This window comes from Salvelinus fontinalis, chromosome 36 (genome assembly GCF_029448725.1).
Source record: "Salvelinus fontinalis isolate EN_2023a chromosome 36, ASM2944872v1, whole genome shotgun sequence".
Lineage (NCBI taxonomy): Eukaryota > Metazoa > Chordata > Actinopteri > Salmoniformes > Salmonidae > Salvelinus > Salvelinus fontinalis.
In genome coordinates this window covers 23980969-24000971 of record NC_074700.1, presented here as the reverse complement: position 1 = coordinate 24000971, position 20003 = coordinate 23980969, and the positions used below count along the sequence as shown (strand labels likewise).

Sequence of the window (20003 nt, the reverse complement as noted above, 5' to 3'; positions counted from 1 at the left end):
CATACACTGTTGAGCTTAAGGACTGGATATGAAATCAACATACACTGTTGAGCTTAAGGACTGGATATGAAATCAACATACACTGTTGAGCTTAAGGACTGGATATGAAATCAACATACACTGTTGAGCTTAAGGACTGGATATGAAATCAACATACACTGTTGAGCTTAAGGACTGGATATGAAATCAACATACACTGTTGAGCTTAAGGACTGGATATGAAATCAACATACACTGTTGAGCTTAAGGACTGGATCTGAAATCAACATACACTGTTGAGCTTAAGGTCTGGATATGAAATCAACATACACTGTTGAGCTTAAGGACTGGATATGAAATCAACATACACTGTTGAGCTTAAGGACTGGATATGAAATCAACATACACTGTTGAGCTTAAGGACTGGATCTGAAATCAACATACACTGTTGAGCTTAAGGTCTGGATATGAAATCAACATACACTGTTGAGCTTAAGGACTGGATATGAAATCAACATACACTGTTTTAGCTTAAGGTCTGGATCTGAAATCAACATACACTGTTGAGCTTAAGGACGGGATATGAAATCAACATACACTGTTGAGCTTAAGGTCTGGATATGAAATCAACATACACTGTTGAGCTTAAGGACGGGATATGAAATCAACATACACTGTTGAGCTTAAGGACTGGATATGAAATCAACATACACTGTTGAGCTTAAGGTCTGGATATGAAATCAACATACACTGTTGAGCTTAAGGTCTGGATATGAAATCAACATACACTGTTGAGCTTAAGGTCTGGATATGAAATCAACATACACTGTTGAGCTTAAGGTCTGGATATGAAATCAACATACACTGTTGAGCTTAAGGACTGGATATGAAATCAACATACACTGTTGAGCTTAAGGACTGGATCTGAAATCAACATACACTGTTGAGCTTAAGGACAAATTCTGAAGGACCCCTCCTTTCAAGGGATAGTTCACTCGAAAGTTCTTCTGACCATTTTCCTCAAATGAGCACATTCTGTTCTGAAGGTCTGCAAGTTTCAGTCTCAAATGAATGAGAAATATATATAGGCACCATCTAACTCAAGTTTATTAAATGATTACAACATAGCAATTATCCAACAGTGATTATTGAAATAATTTGTAGGCCTACCAACTCTAATACACTATACATTTTCTCACTACATATAAGGTAGAATACAAAACTGTAGTTAAATGAATCATTTTATTAGGAATATCCATCCCTTATAAGTGCAATGACTTGACAGGTGTCCACAGATCTGTATCTGTAGCCTAGTGTCCTATTTTAACCTTTCACCTGAGAAAGAAAGCTGTTTCATAACGTCTAAAAACCCCTCCAATTGAACCTTTATATGTTAGCATACATACCGTACCCATATGTACTACTGCACACACAGCCAACCTTCCTCACCCAATGAATTTCTCTTTATACTACTCTGAAACTTTTCTCAGCGGCTCTTTTTCAAAGGCGTGGGTATGACAAGGCCTCATTGTCGACCAATCACCAACGAGAAACCCGTAAAGTGTGTAGAGCAGCGTCCAATCAGCAGTTTGGGAGGCTGTTTTGAACCGATCCGGCCGCTAGCCAATCAGGCCGTTCTCGCATTGAGCTAGCGCGAGGCTGTCTACATATGGATAGAGAAGACAGGAGAAAGGCGAGACTGTAGGATTCCAGAATCCAGACTGACTTGACTGCTGCTTAACAATACAGGTACGTTACTTGTTATAACGATAATAACATTGCATTATTTTTTACTACCACCATTTGAATAACTTATAATATTTACTTGTGTTAAATTATATGGTTATTTTAATAATTTGAAGTGAGATTATGTTATTGTTAAGTCTTTCTGTGGTATTTTAGTGCAATTATAGTTTAAATGTGCTTAGATGTTATTCATTTTGCAGGCAAATAGTGTTTGATAATTTTTCTCCCCATAATGTGTGATTTATTGTGGTATTGACAGAAATCTGCTGAAAATGGCCTTGATCTATTTTAATATTGTTTACACGGTCATTTATCATAAAGAAAATTAACATTTCACTGTTGTCTCATGGACTCTGTTTTTTCCCGATTTTTAAAGTAACCAAAAGTTATTAAACTGTAATTTTCTGAGGCTTGTATTCCTCACACGCATCGCTGCTGTGTGTAACACTGTGAATATGGCTGGCTATAGCCTGTCTACGAATAGCACTGTTCTTCTATTGCGACCCAATTTCGATGTCATCTACATAAATAATCATACATTTTCAGAATAAACGTTTGTTTTCCGCTGAACTCTTTTATCTCTATTCAACAATGTAAAGAAAATGTTAATGTCATCGTCGAAAAGCTGTTTTTGAGATTTGTTATCGCCCTTAGTCAAATGATTGCTCTCACCATGTAGTAAAATGGCTGGCGATTTAAACCATTGAGGAAAGGCAGCGCTAACGCAGAGAAGGGACGGGGAATTGTTGGAGAAAAACAAATTACCTACGGACGAAAAATACTGCACTTTTTCGTTTTCCATTCGAAATGTTTATCTCTATCTTTCTGCATTAAAGTATTTTTATTTTCCCCTTTTTATTCATTTTCGCAACTTCTCGATTGCAGCAGGATGGCTGGCGCACTGTCTTTGTTACCGAGAGCAATGCACCAAGCGACAGTCAGGGGTATAACTTCAGAAAACAGTGAAATGTCACGAAATACGAAATGACAGTTTTAATATTTTAACCCGAATAAAAATAACGGTCTTTGTTTTATCTGACTACGTTGTTTTGTTTTTAATTAGCGGTCACATTTAGTCGTTATAGCTCTTGGAACCGGAGGGGGGTGTGTATCGCTTTGTTACATAGTCAACCCCGTAAGCCTTCCCCTCGCTCTACAGAAGCCATTTTATTCAATGGGAGCTCCAGCGAGGAACAGCACTCTCTTCGCCTGTATAGCAGCCACACTACCCAATACTAGGCGCTATGAACAGGGACTGAAAGCTACCGTACGGAGCGGGGAATTAAAACCCGAAAAAGTAATAACATTTCTGGCAAAGTAAGATTGAAATAGGCAAGAAGGTGGAAAATAAACAGGAGTTTCTCTCATGAGGACGCATTTCACAAAATGGAAGATGAATAATTCGCGTTGATGACCTCTCTATTTTTCTCTGTATGTGTAGTTGAAGCTTCTCATTCTATCGCAACATAGTAACTAGTCGTAGCGCTCCCTATACTATAGCTGCTATGAAGCAAGTAGAGTTCGCGTTGCGTTGGATGCAATGGAGTAAAGTTTACAGAGCTAAAAAATATGAAAATAAAATGCAGAAAATGGCTAATGACAAGGAGATGGGCGGTGGCGAGGGGAGAATATGGTGGGGGCTTTCTTATTTGATTGAGATTTTAATGAGGGTGTTTTGTAAAAATGCTCATTTACTTTGTAGATTAGAATTCGATTATTTTCCAAAATTGAATTTATATCTAAGTATCAATTCACATTCCCAAGAATGAAATTTCTCAAATAGCCTAGTTAGATCTAGATTATAATTACATTATTTTCCAAAATTGAATTTATATCTAAGTATCAATTCACATTCCCAAGAATGAAATTTCTCAAATAGCCTAGTTAAATCATTTAAAGTATTTTTGAGAAATGAAAATAAAAACCTTACACTTTGAATAATGTATTGGTATTCCATTGTAATTACATAGTAAAAATAGACATTACAACAGCACACAGTCTCATAGCCACATTTCCTTAATTCCATATAATTTCCTTAAATCCCAATTTTCCTCCATTCTAAGACTCCTTGGCCAATTCCACATCTTCTCCCGTGTCACACCTACAGAATGCAAATGCATTCCAACCAATTCTTATTCTAGATCTAATTGGAATTCATTCTAATTCTAAAACTGATTCTTATTCTAGAACTCCTTCTCAATGCTAATTCCCTTGTTCCCTTCTATGGTTCCACCACCTACCATAATAATCCAAATTTATTTCACTTTTATAGCACTTTTCATTATATAAAGAATCTCAAAGCTCTTTAAAGCAACACAAAAAAGACAAGCAATTTAGAAAACAACAACATAATACATGAGATAGAATGTCATGAGAGGGTTGTAAAGTTCATGGTTTGAGTGGTCTTTGGAGGGAGGTGTCCGAAGCACTATGTCATCAAGGTGGTTTGCCGTTAATGTGAAGTTGACCTTCAACAGTGGTCAATGATGTTAAATTAATCTGTTGGGTGTTGTGTAATCACATTATGTCTGAATTAATTTGTCAATAAAGACCACAGTTAGTCTCCAACATGAATTGTGTTTGACTCTCCATTCACAAATGTCATCAAATATTTATTGAAATATTCATTAAAACGAACATGCCATGGTCAATGTGCTTTGGCACTTGCATCACCTGATAAAAAAATAGTATGCAGGTACACTTTCCCAGAAGAAAATCAAACCACAACATTGAATTAACCCATTTTCATCTTCTCTCCACTCTCACCAGATTACTGACCCAATCAACCAATTAACCAATCAACGAGTTCCAGACCGCAGCTAGGCCCCGCCCAGTGACCAGGATGGCTAAAGGCACTCCAGGGAAGCCCAAAGGCAAGATGTCCTCCTACGCCTACTTCGTTCAGACCTGCCGTGAGGAGCACAAGAAGAAGACCCCTGAGATACCTGTCAACTTCGCTGAGTTCTCCAAGAAGTGCTCCGGAAGATGGAAGGTGAGGAATGGATGGATGGATAAATACTTTATTGGTCCCTGAAGGACAATTAATAACCATTTGTAGTTAGTTATCACGATGAAGTTGATTGATTGATTGGTGACATATGTTTTTTATGCAAAAAAAAATATTTTCACATCTTATTTCACAGTTATAGAGATGAGATAATGAGGATGATGGGATTGAGATTATTAACTAGCATGGCGCGTAGTGTTGCCTGGCCAATACATCACACTACGCAGCCCGCACAAATGGTTATTGAAACAGATTGAGTTCATTGAGTTTAACCAAAATTAAATTAAATTAATCTTTTGCTCCCAAATCTATTGTTCCCCTAAAGGACAAACTGGGTGGTAGCCTAAAGCTTAAAAATCAAGAACGGCAAGTTATTTGTTAACTAAGGAGCGGTTACATGTTCCTTACTGCAGGTGGCGCAACAAGACCACATATCATGCTGACTTCTTATATTAAATGATAATTAGGCGACCTTCAATAGACCTCTCTGTTTGAATCCGTTTTTTCCCGTATGGTACCAAATGAACACTGCCCACGTGTCCATCTGTTCAAAGTCTATTGCTGGGAATGTTTTAAGTGGTGTAAATGTTGTGATTTTTCCCCCCAGACGATGTCTGGTAAGGAGAAGGGGAAGTTTGACGACATGGCGAAGCAGGATAAGGTGCGTTACGACAACGAGATGATGCACTTCGCCCCTGGAGGCAAGAAGGGAAGGAAGAAGGACCCCAACGCACCAAAGAGGCCCTCGTACGTACCACACACACAGACTGGCACACACATACATGGATGGAGTCATGCACAGAAAGACAGACCAACCGACAGATAAACAGACACACAAAAACACACACTCCTTCAATCATGTTTTGGTTTTCAGTAAGTATATCAATACACACATCAGACATCACGACACACTAAAATGAAGGAAAAAAATCACAATAATAAATCAAATAATAATTTCTCCACAGCTCCGGTTTCTTCATCTTCTGTGCGGACCACCGGCCCAAGATCAAGGCCCAGCACCCCAGCCTGGGAATCGGGGACGTGGCCAAGAAACTGGGGGAGCAATGGAACAACCTGACTGATGCCACCAAACAGCCCTACCTGATCAAGGCCAACAAACTCAAAGACAAATACCAGAAGGTAAACTAACTTACCTGTGTACTGTATTGTATTGTACCACACACACACACAAAGACAATTACCAGGAAGTAACATTTATATTGATTGATGAATTGATTGGTTACATTACACCTTGTATCTGATATCTGCACCGTTTTACAGTCACACGTTGCACATTTTCACACACACACACACACACACACACACACACACACACACACACACACACACACACACACACACACACACACACACACACACTTCACCCAGGTACGTTATTAAAAACAACCTTCACTTTAATAATAACCTGACAACATCGCTACCGATCAAAACATCTACCAACCAATTCAATTAAATAGAATCCAGTGTGCTTCTGTCACCTGACCCCAAGTGAGAAGCTCCAATTGGACACCAATATCCACCACTGTCGATTAGCTAGTGTAGCCCGGACAACACCCAATGTTGTCCCAGCCAGTCGAATAACACATTTGACTCTCTCCCTCCCCCTCTCCCCCCCCAGGACGTTGCTGACTATAAGTCCGGTAAGGGCAAGGTGGTAGTTCCGACCATGGCAATGGCCCCTAAGCCCATGACGAAGAGTAATATGGACGACGATGATGATGACGACGATGAGGAAGATGAGGAGGAGGAGGATGAGGAGGAGGATGACGAGTAGATCAACTGAGTTCTGTTTTGTGTTTTATTATGATGGTGACGATAATGATGATTATTAAGTAATGCGTTTTCCTTTCCAGTTTGAAATGCGATTTGTAGGGTTAAGAAGAAACACAGGTGATATCTTTTTATGTTCCTTAATGACATTGCTCCGCGCCCTGCCCTCCTTCATTCTATTCCCTCCTTCCAACTCTGTTGTTTTGACGTTGTCACTATGTTCATTTTGTGTTAACTGCTTCTGTAAAGTTCTCTTTGTACATTGTGTTAAGATGTTGAGACTGTACGTTACTATGGCAACTGTGATTGAACTCGAAGTAGATCTCTATTACCCCCCCCCCCCCCCCCAAACAGGTGTGTGTGTGTGCTCATGCTCGTGTGTGTGTGTTTGTGTTACCGTGTCCATCTCACCAGCACTGTCCAGTGTCTTCCTCAAAACCCGCCTAGCATTGTCTCTTTAACAGACTCTATATCGATTCAACGGAGAAGCATTTAAAACCAGTGGTAGCATTGCAGTATATATAAACACCTTTTTGTTTCTGGGATTCGTCCCAAATTACACCCTATTCCTTATATAGTGCACTACTTTTGACTAGGGCCTATAAGGAATCCCATGGAGCTCTGGTTAAAAGTAGTGCACTATATAGGGAATAGTGCGCCATCTGGGACTTTTAAAAAGAATGTGCAAGGTGTTGTGTTACTGTATATGGTTGACTTAGACTTTAGTCCATGTTTTTTATTTTTTTCTGAGGCCGCCAGATGTAAGGTGATTTCTGATTGCACATATCTAGTAGGGGTGGTGTTGCTGTATCTAGGTGGCTGTTTGTGTAGCTGTGTGTTGGTTGTTGCACCAGGAAGTGTTGCCATGGTGAAACTAACTCCCAGTTCAACAGCCTCCCATGTAAACGAACAGTAGTGGCTGGTTAGCTAGTGTATGCTGGCCAACAGTCATTTAATACTATGGTTCAGGGTCGTTTAGTAACTTCCACTACAGTCATATTTTCACTTAGTCATGCATTGATGTCAATGGGAGACAAAGTGAAAATTTGACTGTAGTGAAAGTCAAGATTCGCTCCTTTGAAACCGAGGAGGATGGAAACATCCAAACAACAGTATATAATGGAAACTATCATTTCCTTTTTGGCTAAGTGCATTTTAACCGTTCGTTGTTATAAGATCTCTCATGATGAAAAAAAAAAACGACACAGAGTGAAAAAGCACGACTATTGAAGAAAATAAATCTGTACTTATCTGTATCTAAGATTTTTTCTTTTTTGTATGTTTAGAAAAAGCTATGTTTGGAATTATTATTAAAGTATGACATTTTTACACGTGGTGTTATGTATTAATGATTTTCATTTTGCTGCTTGAAAGTCTCTCTCACCGAAACCTTCTCATCTTGTCACGTGAAACCCCCCAAACACATATCATCATTATTAAACAAGTTGTCTGAATATTATTATAAATCAAAGTGGATCTGCAATAAAGAGAACATACATTTCTCATTGAACTTATACTTTAATATTAGAAGAATGATTGAACTCTGAACTTTACTCCTAGAAGAATGATTAAACGATTTACACCGAGCAGAATGATTGAACTCTGTACTTTACTCCTAGCATAATGAAAAAAACTTCACTCTATTCTTAGAAGAATGATTGAACTCTTTACTCCTAGAAGAATGATTGAACTCTGAACTTTACTCCTAAAATAATGATTAAATGATTTACACCTAGCAGAATGATTGAACTCTGAACTTTACTCCTATGAGAATGATTGAACTCTACTCCCAAAAGAATGATTGAACTCTGTACTTTACTCCTAGAAGAATGATTGAACTCTGTACTTTACTCCTAGAAGAATGATTGAACTCTTTACTCCCAAAAGAATGATTGAACTCTACTCCTAGAAGAATGATTGAACTCTGTACTCCCAAAGAATGATTGAACTCTGTACTCCTAGAAGAATGATTGAACTCTGTACTTTACTCCTAGAAGAATGATTGAACTCTGTACTTTACTCCTAGAAGAATGATTGAACTCTGTACTTTACTCCTAGAAGAATGATTGAACTCTGTACTTTACTCCTAGAAGAATGATTGAACTCTACTCCTATGAGAATGATTGAACTCTGTACTTTACTCCTTGAATAATGATTGAACTCTGTACTTTACTCCTAGAAGAATGATTGAACTCTTTACTCCTAGAAGAATGATTGAACTCTGTACTTTACTCCTAGGAGAATGATTGAACTCTGTACTTTACTCCTAGAAGAATGATTGAACTCTTTACTCCCAAAAGAATGATTGAACTCTGTACTTTACTCCTAGAGAAATGAATAAAATCTTCACTCTATTCTTAGAAGAATGATTGAACTCTTTACTCCTAGAAGAATTATTGAACTCTTTACTCCTAGAAGAATGATTGCTCTGTACTTTACTCCTAGCAGAATGATTGAACTCTACTCCAAGCAGAATGATGGAACTCTGTACTTTACTCCTAGAAGAATTATTGAACTATTTACTCCTAGAAGAATGATTGAACTTTGTACTTCACTCACAGAATAATGAAAAAATATCTTTACTTTATCATCCAGCCAGGATCAGCCAGAGCCAGCCAGCCAGGATCCGCCAGAGCCAGCCAGCCAGGATCCGCCAGAACCAGTCAGCCAGGATCCGCCATCCAGTCCGGAGCTGCCGTCCCTCAGTCCGGAGCTGCCCCTTATCCCGGTGCTGCTCCTTATCCCGGTGATGCCCCTTAATTTAGGTGGGTTTATTTGGAGGGTGGTCATTGAGAGGGGGATACGGAAGCAGGGAGTGATTATGGTGGGATGGGGACCACGCCCAGAGCCTGAGCCGCCACCGTGGACAGATGCCCACCCAGACCCTCCCCTAGACTTTTGGTGGTGCGTCCGGAGTTCGCACCTTGAGGGGGGGGTTCTGTCACGTTCCTGACCTGTTTTCTGTTATTTTTGTATGTGTTTAGTTGGTCAGGACGTGAGTTGAGGTGGGCATTCTATGTTTTGTGTATCTATGTTAAGTGTCAGTGTTAATTGACCTTGTATGGCTCTCAATCAGAGGCAGATGGTTTACGTTTTCCTCTGATTGAGAACCATATATAGGTAGGTTGTTTCACATTGTTTGTTGTGGGTGGTTGTCTTCCGTGTCTGTGTCTGTGCACCACACGGGACTGTTTCGTTTATTATTTTGCAAATTCTCAAGTGTGTTGAGTTTTCGTTTTGTTTAATAAATATCATGTCGTATCACAACGCTGCGCTTTGGTCAGAAGAATGATTGAACTCAGTACTTTACTATTAGAAGAATGATTGAACTCTTTACTCCTAGAAGAATGTTTGAACTCTGTACTTTACTCCTAGAAGAAGAATTGAACTATTTACTCCTAGAAGAATTATTGAACTCTTTACTCCTAGAGGAATGATTGAACTCTGTACTTTACTCCTAGAAAAATGAAAAAAATCTTCACTCTATTCATAGAAGAATGATTGAACTCTTTACTCATAGAATAATGATTGAACTCTTTACTTTACTCCTAGGAGAATGATTGTACTTTACTCCTAGAATAATGAAGAAAATCTTCACTCTATTCTTAGAAGAATGATTGAACTCTTCTCCTAGAAGAATGATTGAGCTCTTTACTCCTAGAAGGATGATCGAACTCTGTACTTTACTCCTAGAAGATTTATTGAACGATTTACTTTAGTCCTAGAAGAATGATTGAACTCTGTACTTTACTCCTAGGAGAATGATTGAAATCTGTTCTTTATTCCGAGGAGAATGATTGAACTCTGTACTTTACTCCTAGCAGAATGATTGAACTCTTTACTCCTAGAAGGATGATCGAACTCTGTACTTTACTCCTAGAAGAATAATTGAACTCTGTACTTTACTCCTTGAATAATGATTGAACTCTGTACTTTACTCTTAGTAGAATGATTGAACTCTTACTCCTAGAAAAATTATTGAACTCTGTACTTTACTCCAAGCAGAATGATTGAACTCTACTCCAAGCAGAATGATGGAAATCTGTACTTTACTCCTAGAAGAATTATTGAACTATTTACTCCTAGAAGAATGATTGAACTCTGTACTTCACTCACAGAATAATGAAACAATATCTTTACTTTACTCCTAGAATATTGATTGAACTTTGTACTTTACTTTTAGAAGAATTATTGAACTCTGTTCTTTATTCCTAGAAGAATTATTGAACTCTGTTCTTTATTCCTAGAAGAATTATTGAACTCTGTTCTTTACTCCGAGGAGAATGATTGAACTCTGTACTTTACTCCTAGCAGAATGATTGAACTCTACTCCAAGCAGAATGATGGAACTCTGTACTTTACTCCTAGAGGAATTATTGAACGATTTACTCCTAGAATAATAATTGAACTCTGTTCTTTACTCCTAGAGGAATTATTGAACAATTTACTCCTAGGAGAATGATTGAACTCTACTCCTAGAAGAATGATTGAACTCTGTACTTTACTCCTAAAATAATGATTGAACTCTGTACTCCTAGAAGAATGATTGAACTCTTTACTCCTAGAAGAATGATTGAACTCTTTACTCCTAGAATAATGAAGAAAATCTTCACTCTATTCTTAGAAGAATGATTGAACTTTACTCCTAGAAGATTTATTGAACGATTTACTTTACTCCTAGGAGAATGATTGAACTCTTTACTCCCAAAAGAATGATTGAACTCTACTCCTAGAAGAATGATTGAACTCTGTACTTTACTCCTAAAAGAATGATTGAACTCTGTACTCCTAGAAGAATGATTGAACTCTTTACTCCTTGAAGAATGATTGAACTCTTTACTCCTAGAATAATTGTCACGATCGTGTGGAGGATTGACGGACCAAAACGCAGCATTTGGAAAATAAGCCATCTTCTTTTATTTTAGAAGAAGGCAAAACGAAAACAAAACACTTACGAACTTAACCAAAACAATAAACGACCGTGAAGCTAATAAAACGTAGTGCACACATAGGCTACAAACGTATAACATAGACAATTACCAACATCAAACGAAAGCCTATAGTTACCTTAAATATGGCTCCCAATCAGAGACAACAGAAATCAGCTGTCTCTAATTGGGAACCTATTCAGGCAACCATAGACTCTCCTAGACAACTACACCAACATAGACACAGCTAGACACATACACTCAACACAAACCCATACAATACACCCAACACCCCCTTTACCATATAACCACCCAAAACCGATAAAACACAAACATTCCCCATGTCACAAACTGACCTAACTAAAATAATAAAGAAAACAAAGAATACTAAGGCCAGGGCGTGACAATAATGAAGAACATCTTCACTCTATTCTTAGAAGAATGATTGAACTCTTTACTCTTAGAAGATTTATTGAACGATTTACTTTACTCCTAGAAGAATGATTGAACTCTGTACTTTACTCCTAGGAGAATTATAAAACTCTGTACTCTACTCCTAGGAGAATGATTGAACTCTGTTCTTTACTACTAGGAGAATGATTGAACTCTTTACTCCTAGAAGAATGATTGAACTCTGTACTTTACTCCTTGAATAATAATTGAACTCTGTACTTTACTCTTAGTAGAATGATTGAACTCTTACTCCTAGAAAAATTATTGAACTCTGTACTTTACTCCAAGCAGAATGATTGAACTCTACTCCAAGCAGAATGATGGAACTCTGTACTTTACTCCTAGAAGAATTATTGAACTATTTACTCCTAGAAGAATGATTGAACTCTGTACTTCACTCACAGAATAATAATTGAACTCTGTGCTTTACTCCTAGAAGAATGATTGAACTCTTTACTCCTAGAAGAATGATTGAACTCTTTACTCCTAGAAGGATGATTGAACTCTGTACTTTACTCCTAGGAGAATGATTGAACTCTGTACTTTACTCCTAGAGGAAGAATTGAACTATTTACTCCTTGAAGAATTATTGAACTCTTTACTCCTAGAATAATTATTGCACTCTTTACTCCTAGAAGAATGATTGAACTCTTTTCTTTACTACTAGGAGAATGATTGAACTCTGTACTTTACTCCTAGAAGATTTATTGAACTATTTACTCCTAGAAGAATGATTGAACTCTGTACTTCACTCATAGAATAATGAAAAAATATCTTTACTTTACTCCTAGAAGAATGATTGAACGCTGTACTTTACTCCTAGAATAATTATTGCACTCTTTACTCCTAGAAGAATGATTGAACTCTTTACTCTTAGAAGAATTATTGACATCTGTTATTTAATCCTAGAAGAATGATTGAACGATTTACTTTACTCCTAGAAGAATGATTGAACTCTGTACTTTAATCCTAGAAGAATGATTGACATATGTTCTTTACTCCTGGAAGCATTATTGAACAATTTACTTTACTCCTAGAAGAATGATTGAACTCTACTCCAAGCAGAATGATGGAACTCTGTACTTTACTCCTAGAGGAATTATTGAACGATTTACTCCTAGAATAATAATTGAACTCTGTTCTTTACTCCTAGAGGAATGATTGAACTCTTTACTCCCAAAAGAATGATTGAACTCTACTCCTAGAAGAATGATAGAACTCTGTACTTTACTCCTAAAAGAATGATTGAACTCTTTACTCCTTGAAGAATGATTGAACTCTTTACTCCTAGAAGATTTATTGAAGGATTTACTTTACTCCTAGAATAATGATTGAACTCTGTTCTTTACTACTAGGAGAATGATTCAACTCTGTACTTTACTCCTAGTAGAATGATTGAGCTCTGTTCTTTACTACTAGGAGAATGATTGAACTCTTTACTCCTAGAAGAATGATTGAACTCTTTACTCCTAGAAGATTTATTGAAGGATTTACTTTACTCCTAGAAGAATGATTGAACTCTGTACTTTACTCCTAGGAGAATGATTCAACTCTGTACTTTACTCCTAGTAGAATGATTGAGCTCTGTTCTTTACTACTAGGAGAATGATTGAACTCTTTACTCCTAGAAGAATAATTGAACTCTGTACTTTACTCCTTGAATAATGATTGAACTCTGTGCTTTAATCCTAGAAGAATGATTGAACTCTGTTCTTTACTACTAGGAGAATGATTGAACTCTTTACTCCTAGAATAATGATTGAACTCTGTACTTTACTCCTTGAATAATAATTGAACTCTGTGCTTTACTCCTAGAAGAATGATTGAACTCTTTACTCCTAGAAGAATGATTGAACTCTTTACTCCTAGAAGGATGATTGAACTCTGTACTTTACTCCTAGGAGAATGATTGAACTCTGTACTTTACTCCTAGAGGAAGAATTGAACTATTTACTCCTTGAAGAATTATTGAACTCTTTACTCCTAGAATAATGATTGAACTCTGTACTTTACTCTTAGAAAAATGATTGAACTCTTTACTTCTAGAATAATGATTGAACTCCATACTTTACTCCTAGGAGAATTTTTGACATATGTTCTTTACTCCTGGAAGCATTATTGAACAATTTACTTTACTCCTAGAAGAATGATTGAACTCTACTCCAAGCAGAATGATGGAACTCTGTACTTTACTCCTTGGGGAATTATTGAACGATTTACTCCTTGAATAATAATTGAACTCTGTTCTTTACTCCTAGAGGAATGATTGAACTCTTTACTCCCAAAAGAATGATTGAACTCTACTCCTAGAAGAATGATTGAACTCTGTACTTTACTCCTAAAAGAATGATTGAACTCTTTACTCCTTGAAGAATGATTGAACTCTTTACTCCTAGAAGATTTATTGAAGGATTTACTTTACTCCTAGAAGAATGATTGAACTCTATACTTTAATCCTAGAAGAATGATTGAACTCTGTACTTTACTCCTTGAATAATAATTGAACTCTGTGCTTTACTCCTAGAAGAATGATTGAACTCTTTACTCCTAGAAGAATGATTGAACTCTTTACTCCTAGAAGGATGATTGAACTCTGTACTTTACTCCTAGGAGAATGATTGAACTCTGTACTTTACTCCTAGAGGAAGAATTGAACTATTTACTCCTTGAAGAATTATTGAACTCTTTACTCCTAGAATAATTATTGCACTCTTTACTCCTAGAAGAATGATTGAACTCTTTTCTTTACTACTAGGAGAATGATTGAACTCTGTACTTTACTCCTAGAAGATTTATTGAACTATTTACTCCTAGAAGAATGATTGAACTCTGTACTTCACTCATAGAATAATGAAAAAATATCTTTACTTTACTCCTAGAAGAATGATTGAACGCTGTACTTTACTCCTAGAATAATTATTGAACTCTTTACTCCTAGAAGAATGATTGAACTCTTTACTCTTAGAAGAATTATTGACATCTGTTATTTAATCCTAGAAGAATGATTGAACGATTTACTTTACTCCTAGAAGAAGGATTGAACTCTGTACTTTAATCCTAGAAGAATGATTGAACTCTGTACTTTACACTTAGAAAAATGATTGAACTCTTTACTTCTAGAATAATGATTGAACTCCATACTTTACTCCTAGGAGAATTTTTGACATATGTTCTTTACTCCTGGAAGCATTATTGAACAATTTACTTTACTCCTAGAAGAATGATTGAACTCTACTCCAAGCAGAATGATGGAACTCTGTACTTTACTCCTAGAGGAATTATTGAACGATTTACTCCTAGAATAATAATTGAACTCTGTTCTTTACTCCTAGAGGAATGATTGAACTCTTTACTCCCAAAAGAATGATTGAACTCTACTCCTAGAAGAATGATAGAACTCTGTACTTTACTCCTAAAAGAATGATTGAACTCTTTACTCCTTGAAGAATGATTGAACTCTGTACTCCTAGAAGATTTATTGAAGGATTTACTTTACTCCTAGAAGAATGATTGAACTCTTTACTCCTAGAATAATGATTGAACTCTGTACTTTACTCATAGGAGAATGATTCAACTCTGTACTTTACTCCTAGTAGAATGATTGAGCTCTGTTCTTTACTACTAGGAGAATGATTGAACTCTTTACTCCTAGAAGAATGATTGAACTCTTTACTCCTAGAAGATTTATTGAAGGATTTACTTTACTCCTAGAAGAATGATTGAACTCTATACTTTAATCCTAGAAGAATGATTGAACTCTGTACTTTACTCCTTGAATAATAATTGAACTCTGTGCTTTACTCCTAGAAGAATGATTGAACTCTTTACTCCTAGAAGAATGATTGAACTCTTTACTCCTAGAAGGATGATTGAACTCTGTACTTTACTCCTAGGAGAATGATTGAACTCTGTACTTTACTCCTAGAGGAAGAATTGAACTATTTACTCCTTGAAGAATTATTGAACTCTTTACTCCTAGAATAATGATTGAACTCTGTACTTTACTCTTAGAAAAATGATTGAACTCTTTACTTCTAGAATAATGATTGAACTCCATACTTTACTCCTAGGAGAATTTTTGACATATGTTCTTTACTCCTGGAAGCATTATTGAACAATTTACTTTACTCCTAGAAGAATGATTGAACTCTACTCCAAGCAGAATGATGGAACTCTGTACTTTACTCCTTGGGGAATTATTGAACGATTTACTCCTTGAATAATAATTGAACTCTGTTCTTTACTCCTAGAGGAATGATTGAACTCTTTACTCCCAAAAGAATGATTGAACTCTACTCCTAGAAGAATGATTGAACTCTGTACTTTACTCCTAAAAGAATGATTGAACTCTTTACTCCTTGAAGAATGATTGAACTCTTTACTCCTAGAAGATTTATTGAAGGATTTACTTTACTCCTAGAAGAATGATTGAACTCTATACTTTAATCCTAGAAGAATGATTGAACTCTGTACTTTACTCCTTGAATAATAATTGAACTCTGTGCTTTACTCCTAGAAGAATGATTGAACTCTTTACTCCTAGAAGAATGATTGAACTCTTTACTCCTAGAAGGATGATTGAACTCTGTACTTTACTCCTAGGAGAATGATTGAACTCTGTACTTTACTCCTAGAGGAAGAATTGAACTATTTACTCCTTGAAGAATTATTGAACTCTTTACTCCTAGAATAATTATTGCACTCTTTACTCCTAGAAGAATGATTGAACTCTTTTCTTTACTACTAGGAGAATGATTGAACTCTGTACTTTACTCCTAGAAGATTTATTGAACTATTTACTCCTAGAAGAATGATTGAACTCTGTACTTCACTCATAGAATAATGAAAAAATATCTTTACTTTACTCCTAGAAGAATGATTGAACGCTGTACTTTACTCCTAGAATAATTATTGAACTCTTTACTCCTAGAAGAATGATTGAACTCTTTACTCTTAGAAGAATTATTGACATCTGTTATTTAATCCTAGAAGAATGATTGAACGATTTACTTTACTCCTAGAAGAAGGATTGAACTCTGTACTTTAATCCTAGAAGAATGATTGAACTCTGTACTTTACACTTAGAAAAATGATTGAACTCTTTACTTCTAGAATAATGATTGAACTCCATACTTTACTCCTAGGAGAATTTTTGACATATGTTCTTTACTCCTGGAAGCATTATTGAACAATTTACTTTACTCCTAGAAGAATGATTGAACTCTACTCCAAGCAGAATGATGGAACTCTGTACTTTACTCCTAGAGGAATTATTGAACGATTTACTCCTAGAATAATAATTGAACTCTGTTCTTTACTCCTAGAGGAATGATTGAACTCTTTACTCCCAAAAGAATGATTGAACTCTACTCCTAGAAGAATGATAGAACTCTGTACTTTACTCCTAAAAGAATGATTGAACTCTTTACTCCTTGAAGAATGATTGAACTCTGTACTCCTAGAAGATTTATTGAAGGATTTACTTTACTCCTAGAAGAATGATTGAACTCTTTACTCCTAGAATAATGATTGAACTCTGTACTTTACTCATAGGAGAATGATTCAACTCTGTACTTTACTCCTAGTAGAATGATTGAGCTCTGTTCTTTACTACTAGGAGAATGATTGAACTCTTTACTCCTAGAAGAATGATTGAACTCTTTACTCCTAGAAGATTTATTGAAGGATTTACTTTACTCCTAGAAGAATGATTGAACTCTATACTTTAATCCTAGAAGAATGATTGAACTCTGTACTTTACTCCTTGAATAATAATTGAACTCTGTGCTTTACTCCTAGAAGAATGATTGAACTCTTTACTCCTAGAAGAATGATTGAACTCTTTACTCCTAGAAGGATGATTGAACTCTGTACTTTACTCCTAGGAGAATGATTGAACTCTGTACTTTACTCCTAGAGGAAGAATTGAACTATTTACTCCTTGAAGAATTATTGAACTCTTTACTCCTAGAATAATTATTGCACTCTTTACTCCTAGAAGAATGATTGAACTCTTTTCTTTACTACTAGGAGAATGATTGAACTCTGTACTTTACTCCTAGAAGATTTATTGAACTATTTACTCCTAGAAGAATGATTGAACTCTGTACTTCACTCATAGAATAATGAAAAAATATCTTTACTTTACTCCTAGAAGAATGATTGAACGCTGTACTTTACTCCTAGAATAATTATTGAACTCTTTACTCCTAGAAGAATGATTGAACTCTTTACTCTTAGAAGAATTATTGACATCTGTTATTTAATCCTAGAAGAATGATTGAACGATTTACTTTACTCCTAGAAGAAGGATTGAACTCTGTACTTTAATCCTAGAAGAATGATTGAACTCTGTACTTTACACTTAGAAAAATGATTGAACTCTTTACTTCTAGAATAATGATTGAACTCCATACTTTACTCCTAGGAGAATTTTTGACATATGTTCTTTACTCCTGGAAGCATTATTGAACAATTTACTTTACTCCTAGAAGAATGATTGAACTCTACTCCAAGCAGAATGATGGAACTCTGTACTTTACTCCTAGAGGAATTATTGAACGATTTACTCCTAGAATAATAATTGAACTCTGTTCTTTACTCCTAGAGGAATGATTGAACTCTTTACTCCCAAAAGAATGATTGAACTCTACTCCTAGAAGAATGATAGAACTCTGTACTTTACTCCTAAAAGAATGATTGAACTCTTTACTCCTTGAAGAATGATTGAACTCTGTACTCCTAGAAGATTTATTGAAGGATTTACTTTACTCCTAGAAGAATGATTGAACTCTTTACTCCTAGAATAATGATTGAACTCTGTACTTTACTCATAGGAGAATGATTCAACTCTGTACTTTACTCCTAGTAGAATGATTGAGCTCTGTTCTTTACTACTAGGAGAATGATTGAACTCTTTACTCCTAGAAGAATGATTGAACTCTTTACTCCTAGAAGATTTATTGAAGGATTTACTTTACTCCTAGAAGAATGATTGAACTCTTTACTCCTAGAATAATGATTGAACTCTGTACTTTACTCCTAGGAGAATGATTCAACTCTGTACTTTACTCCTAGTAGAATGATTGAGCTCTGTTCTTTACTACTAGGAGAATGATTGAACTCTTTACTCCTAGAAGAATAATTGAACTCTGTACTTTACTCCTTGAATAATGATTGAACTCTGTGCTTTAATCCTAGAAGAATGATTGAACTCTGTTCTTTACTACTAGGAGAATGATTGAACTCTTTACTCCTAGAATAATGATTGAACTCTGTACTTTACTCCTTGAATAATAATTGAACTCTGTGCTTTACTCCTAGAAGAATGATTGAACTCTTTACTCCTAGAAGAATGATTGAACTCTTTACTCCTAGAAGGATGATTGAACTCTGTACTTTACTCCTAGGAGAATGATTGAACTCTGTACTTTACTCCTAGAGGAAGAATTGAACTATTTACTCCTTGAAGAATTATTGAACTCTTTACTCCTAGAATAATTATTGCACTCTTTACTCCTAGAAGAATGATTGAACTCTTTACTCCTAGAAGATTTATTGAAGGATTTACTTTACTCCTAGAAGAATGATTGAACTCTATACTTTAATCCTAGAAGAATGATTGAACTCTGTACTTTACTCCTTGAATAATAATTGAACTCTGTGCTTTACTCCTAGAAGAATGATTGAACTCTTTACTCCTAGAAGAATGATTGAACTCTTTACTCCTAGAAGGATGATTGAACTCTGTACTTTACTCCTAGGAGAATGATTGAACTCTGTACTTTACTCCTAGAGGAAGAATTGAACTATTTACTCCTTGAAGAATTATTGAACTCTTTACTCCTAGAATAATTATTGCACTCTTTACTCCTAGAAGAATGATTGAACTCTTTTCTTTACTACTAGGAGAATGATTGAACTCTGTACTTTACTCCTAGAAGATTTATTGAACTATTTACTCCTAGAAGAATGATTGAACTCTGTACTTCACTCATAGAATAATGAAAAAATATCTTTACTTTACTCCTAGAAGAATGATTGAACGCTGTACTTTACTCCTAGAATAATTATTGAACTCTTTACTCCTAGAAGAATTA

The 20003-nt window shown here is 35.9% G+C and overlaps 1 protein-coding gene across 1 annotated transcript; it reads left to right on the top strand.

Moving 5' to 3' along the window:
• Positions 1-1620: 1620 nt before the first annotated feature.
• LOC129835496 (high mobility group protein B3-like) lies at positions 1621-7852 on the top strand. Its single transcript, XM_055901147.1, has 5 exons — positions 1621-1728; positions 4495-4717; positions 5340-5479; positions 5698-5872; positions 6372-7852. The coding sequence occupies exons 2-5, from the start codon at positions 4568-4570 to the stop codon at positions 6525-6527; spliced, it is 621 nt and encodes a 206-aa protein (XP_055757122.1). The 5' UTR covers positions 1621-1728; positions 4495-4567; the 3' UTR covers positions 6528-7852.
• The last annotated feature ends 12151 nt before the right edge of the window (positions 7853-20003 follow it).